Source organism: Vipera berus (genome assembly GCF_964194415.1).
Source record: "Vipera berus genome assembly, chromosome: 3".
In the NCBI taxonomy this organism is placed as follows: Eukaryota; Metazoa; Chordata; class Lepidosauria; order Squamata; family Viperidae; genus Vipera; species Vipera berus.
In genome coordinates this window covers 34,727,430-34,733,299 of record NC_138204.1, presented here as the reverse complement: position 1 = coordinate 34,733,299, position 5,870 = coordinate 34,727,430, and the positions used below count along the sequence as shown (strand labels likewise).

Genomic DNA, 5,870 nt, shown 5'->3' with positions numbered 1-5,870 from the left:
GGCTGGTTCAAATATTTGATATCTCCATATATATTGATTATACTTGCACTATTATATTAAATAATAGTGCATTTTTACGTGTCACTGATTTAAAAAAGCCTAAATATAATATTGCCAAGAGCATATCATATATAACTCTTTGAAGGCTTACCTAGGTTTCCAACAGCAACTATGATTACATAATAGTGATTTAAAATTTTCCTGGCCTTCTCGGTTTTGAATTTGTGTTTTATTTCTTTAAGAGACACTAACATTAATCATATTGCCATATTTTAAAAAAGATAAAACTGAAACCTTTATCACTCTCATTAATATAGAAGGGATTTTATTGTGAAAATAGATGTAAACTAATACTGTTGTGGTTATTAGTTAAAAGTCAATGTTATTGAAGTACAGGTTTTTACAACTAGAAAATAACTAATTTCATATAATAGTTTTCAGACTAAGCCTCATGAAAAGATTAAGACAGCTACTATCTAAGCCAGAGGTCCCCAACCTTTTGGGCACCAGGGACCGATTTATTTATTTATTTATTTATTTATTTATTTATTTATTTATTTAGATTTGTATACCGCCCTTTCCCGAAGGACTCAGGGCGGTTTACAGGGTAATTAAAACAAGAAATACAAAAGTTAAAAACGATTAAAAAAATTACAACAGTCCCTGAAAAGGTAAAAGCCCCCAATTAAAATTAAAATTAAAATTCTCAGCCTGGGCCAGAGAGCTCGAAGAGCCAGGTCTTCAGGTCCCGGCGGAATGAACGGAGGTCGGGGGCAGTCCTCAGCTCCACGGGCAGCTGGTTCCAGAGGGCAGGCGAACCCACTGAGAAGGCCCTCCCCCTGGGTGTTACCCGCCAGCAATCTTTTACCGGCGGCACCCTGAGAAGACCCTCCCTGTGGGAGCGCACTGGACGAAGGGAGCTTGATGCTGGCAGCAGGTGTTCCCTCAGATATCCTGGACCCAAGCCATTTAGGGCTTTATAGGTCATTACCAGCACCTTGAATCTCACCCGGAGGGCAACCGGAAGCCAATGCAGCTCGTGGAATAGAGGTGTTACATAGGGGTATCGGGAAACCCCCATCACAACTCGTGCGGCTGCATTCTGCACCAGCTGAAGCCTCCGAGTGGTCCTCAAGGGCAGCCCCATGTAGAGAGCGCTGCAGTAGTCTAAACGGGAGGTCACGAGCGCATGAGTGACTGTGCGTAGGGCATCTCGGTCCAGGTAGGGTCGCAACTGGGGCACCAGGCGAACCTGGGCAAAAGCCCCCCTGGTCACGGCTCCTATACGGTCTTCAAATTGAGCCGGGAGTCAAGGAGTCAAGTTGCGAGCCCTATCAACGGGGGGTAACACCTCACCCCCCCATCGTTAAAGATGGAATGGTCTGGTTCACCCGAGATGCCGATATGCACAGCCACTCAGTCTTGGCAGGGTTGAGACAAAGCCTGTTTCTCCCCATCCAGACCTGGACCGCCTCCAGGCAACGGGACATCACGGCGAGGGCATCGCTGGGTTGGTTCGGGGTGGAAAGAAAAAGTTGGGTATCATCAGCGTACTGATGATACCCCACCCCGAAACCGCGAATGATCTCACCCAGCGGCTTCATGTAGATGTTGAACAGGAGGGGCGAGACAACCGACCCCTAAGGAACTCCACAAACAAGAGGCCTCAGGGTGGATCTCTGCCCTCCCGTCAACACCGACTGCGAGCGGCCCAGGAGATAGGAGGAGAACCACCGTAAAACGGTGCCTCCCACTCCCAACCCCCTAAGACGCCGCAATAGGATACCATGGTCGATGGTATCAAAAGCCGCTGAGAGATCTAATAGGACCCGTCCCGAGCCCGCCAGAGATCATTCACCAGCACGACCAATGCCGTCTCCGTGGAGAGGTTTTTCCGCAGACCAGAAGGGGTGTGGTTTTGTGTGCTGCCTGCATCCCATGGATGGGGCTTTGCTTGTTTGTGCAGACCAGTTACTGGCATGCTACGGCCCATTACTGGTCCATGGACCGGGGGTTAGGGACCCCTGATCTAAGCTACATCTATAGAATTCCTGGATTTTATTAGTTATCTGCATAATTTAATGTTTATGAGCTCTCAAATTTGGTGCATAATTTGTTAATTTGCTTTTGGTAGTTAGAGTAAAAGTTTGGAGACTTATGAGACATGACAATACTCTTCATGATAATACTGAAAGCGCAAAAGAGAAGGCTACAGCATAACAGACATGCAGTGAGTCCATTCGCACGTTGATAAAAATACTAAGAATTAAAACCATTTGTTTTGAAGATGTTTAGCACTCCTTCGGTATGTACAACCATATTGAATTGGCATAATGAACCGTTTTCTGTTATCACCCGGATGTCAGGATCAGTAGTTGTAGCTTGCTCTTTCCAAAGCGAAGGCGACATTTTCATGGGATCTTATGGAAAATTACCGTCTATGCTGAAGTGAACTTCTAATTAATAACTGATGCAGAAATGTTTGGCCACACTTTTTACTATGTCTATGAGCTGCCACGGTCACCTAATAGATACTAAACCTATGTATAGCTGTAGCCACAACGTAAAGTGGGGTCCTCAAGTCGAAGCCCTGTCATTTTCGGAATTGAATCAAACTAGCCCAGGGGTAGGTAACCTCGGCTCTTTTATAACTCATGGACTTCAACTCCCAGAATTCCTGAGCCAGCATGGCTGGCTCAGGAATTCTGGGAGTTGAAGTCCATGAGTCATAAAAGAGCCGAGGTTGCCTACCCCTGAACCAGCCGGTATCTCGAGTCTAGTACCTAGTTTTACTTTTTAATCTCTTCCTGGGTCAGATGCTATGTTGTGATCCTTGATTGTTCACTTGAAATCTGATGTAGGCAGGACTCCAGCGGTAAGCACAGCAGAGGCACCTGGAAAGCTCTCCAACCCACACTTTCCCCCATTAAAGTAGCCGCTCCCACTTTCAGAAACGCGGTGGACAGGAGGGCAACCTGATCCCGCCTTTAAGGGTAAGAGCAACATTTCCTGTCGTCAGCGTCGTTCAGCTTGTGGACTTCAACTCCCAGAATGCCATAGTTGGGTGGAGAGTTGAAGTCCACAGTTTAAAGTTGCTGAAGTCGAGAAACGCCGCCGTGAAGACTTCTCCTCCCTTGCTCTATTGCGCCTGCGTAAGGATGGCGGCGCCCAGTTCGGCGATGGAGGTGGCTGCGCTGGGACCGGAGGAGCTTGTGTGCGCGAGTGGGCGGAACCGCAAAGCCGTTCTTTGCCAGCGCTGCGGCTCCCGCGTCCTTTTGCCCGGAGCTGCAACCTTCACCCGCAGAGAGGTAGGGCGTGTTCGGCCCGCCGCTGTGCTGTAGCCGGTGGTGGTCGCCAGTTAAGAAGCTCTCCTCCCCCTTGTAACTTCCAGCCTCAGAAAGACATTCCTTCTCTCCCTGGCCTTCCAATCTATAGTTGAGTGAGATGCATGGAGTACTTTGTCATGGTAATGAAATATGCCTGCAATTAAATCAAGGATGTTTATGTTTTATGTTTATGTTTTATTTAATTTATATACCGCCCTTCTCCCTAGGGACTCAGACTAGAGGAATCTAGCAGCAACTGAATACCTCCTCTTGCCAGTTTTGTATTTGACACCACTCTGGAGCTCCCTTCTCCACTATGCTAGTTATTTTTTTTTTAAATTCCATTTATATCCTGCCCTTCTCCGAAGACTCAGGGCGGCTTACAAGCTTAGCAGTAGCCTTCATTCTATGTATATGCCTGCTTATTAGGGCTTTCACACACACACACCAAGTGGCATTATTACAAAGTCAGCTTATTGCCCCCAACAATCTGGGTCCTCATTTTATCTACCTCGGAAGGATGGAAGGCTGAGTCAACCTTGAGCCTGGTGGGATGCGAACCTGCACTAATTGCAGGCAGCTGGGTGTTACTTAAGGAGGCATTAGCCCACTGCTCCACCAAGGCTCTTCTTTATGTGGCTGCTTTCATAATTGTATCCCAGACTAGCTGGCTTTGGGGTCTCCTCATTTCTCACTCTCAATAATGCAGAAGTATTGGTTGGTTTGTCCTAAAGGCACACTGCAAATGATGTGATTAAGTAGAAACTTAAACCAAGCCTCCCCATCTAACTCCAATGTTCTTGTCTCTCCTACTTTGGCTCAGCAATAACAAGCTTGTTTTGTTATTTGACAGCTCTTTCTTCCTGCTATGAAGAAGAAGACTGCTTTGGTGACAAACAGTGACCTAGAAGGAGATGTTTTGCAGGAACACTGGCTAGTTGAGGACATGTTTTCTTTTGAAAATGTTGGTTTCACCAAGGATGTTGGAAATGTAAAGTTCCTGATCTGCGCAGACTGTGAAATTGGTCCTATTGGCTGGCACTGCTTGGATGATAAAAAGAGTTTTTATGTGGCCTTGGACCGTGTTTCTCATGAATGAAATGCTCATAGTTGACCAAAAGTGGCTCCTAGTCACCTCATTACACCACATTCTAAATAACTTTCCAAGTTCATGGCCTCCGTATGCTGGCTTGAAACTGGCACAAATGAAATGCCCTTTTCAGATGCATCAATTGAAATATTTGCTTATATTGTTTGTTCAGTTGCACCTCTTTTGGACCTGACCAAATTTGTACTGATATTTAATAATATCCAATTATATGCATATACTTTGAAACACACAGTTCCATGCAAAGTGGCAATTCAATTTCCTTAGTAAAAAAGGAAAGATATTCAGAATTTTGTTCTCTGAAAAATAAGTGTGTAATACAACAGGGAATAAGGCTTCTGATTTTTTGGGAGAAGGGAACATACAATATTGTGATTTATGGCTTTCTGCTCTGTTCTAGATAAAAGAGTAAACATTTGTGATTTTGAATGTTTACCGATATCTAATGTTTACAAATAACTGAATTTTCACTTCAAGATCATTGTTAATTAAAAGTCAGTCATTAGTTACAGGTCATCTTAAATATAAAAATAGTCAAACTGCAGGAAGTAATAATGGAAAATTGAAACTGAATTTTTAATTGAATTGAAATCATGCATTTTAATGTATGTATTGTTTATATTGGAAGTACCAATGGCTAATGAAAAAGGGTTCACTCTAATAGATGTAATCTTACATTTTCTGAATAGAACCTCCATTATTGATCTTTTTTCTACAGTTACTGTAATACAACTCATTACTGTTGCTCTTGGCAATGATATGGTCAATGCATCACCGAGCAATCCTTTAGTCTAGTTAAGAATACTATCTGAATGTGGGTCCTTTATTTTTCCTCTGTCTAGAACAGGGGTGTCAAACTGCCGGCCCACAGGCCAGATGCGTCACGTGGAAGCCACACCCACCCCAGCTCTGAGGGGGGGGGGAGTCTTGACACATGTGACGTGGTGAATTTGACACCCCTGATCTAGAGGAAAATAGAATTAAGCCATGTTTTGTTCTCTGGCTTCTATAGTGTACCAAACCCTTCATTTAGATGTCAAGTTTAGAGTGTTCCCCAAGACTTGGGAGTACGGTGGATATTGAACCAATCAGTTGCCTTTATTATATTGTACTGTCTGGCAATATGCCTGCTTCTTTTTTGTTCAGTTTTATAATTCCTTTTAGTTTTAATTGTAAAACGTCCAGGGTCATTTGGACTTGGGCTGCCTCTGAATTTCAATAAATAAAAATAGGCTGTGTGAAAGATGGTCAGCTTATTAGCTACATGCTCTTCATAGGATGAACAACTCCCAGGCAGAGGGCATGTTTAAAGCTTAATCTTAACCATGCTAAGTATGACATGAATGCTGTTAAAATGCTACAGTGATTCTGGTTTCTCTGTGTTAATTTAAAGAAATAACGTTAGCTGAGGCTTGTTTTTCTTTGATTCAAATTTA

General features: G+C 43.9%; 1 protein-coding gene across 1 annotated transcript; it reads left to right on the top strand.

The window, feature by feature from the left end:
• Positions 1–3,158: 3,158 nt before the first annotated feature.
• On the top strand, positions 3,159–5,677 carry RABIF (RAB interacting factor; the record flags this gene model as incomplete). The annotated part of the gene is made up of 2 exons (XM_081322538.1): positions 3,159–3,308; positions 4,180–5,677. 2 exons carry the CDS (start codon positions 3,159–3,161, stop codon positions 4,423–4,425), a joined length of 396 nt encoding a protein of 131 aa, XP_081178664.1. The 3' UTR covers positions 4,426–5,677.
• Positions 5,678–5,870: the final 193 nt, after the last annotated feature.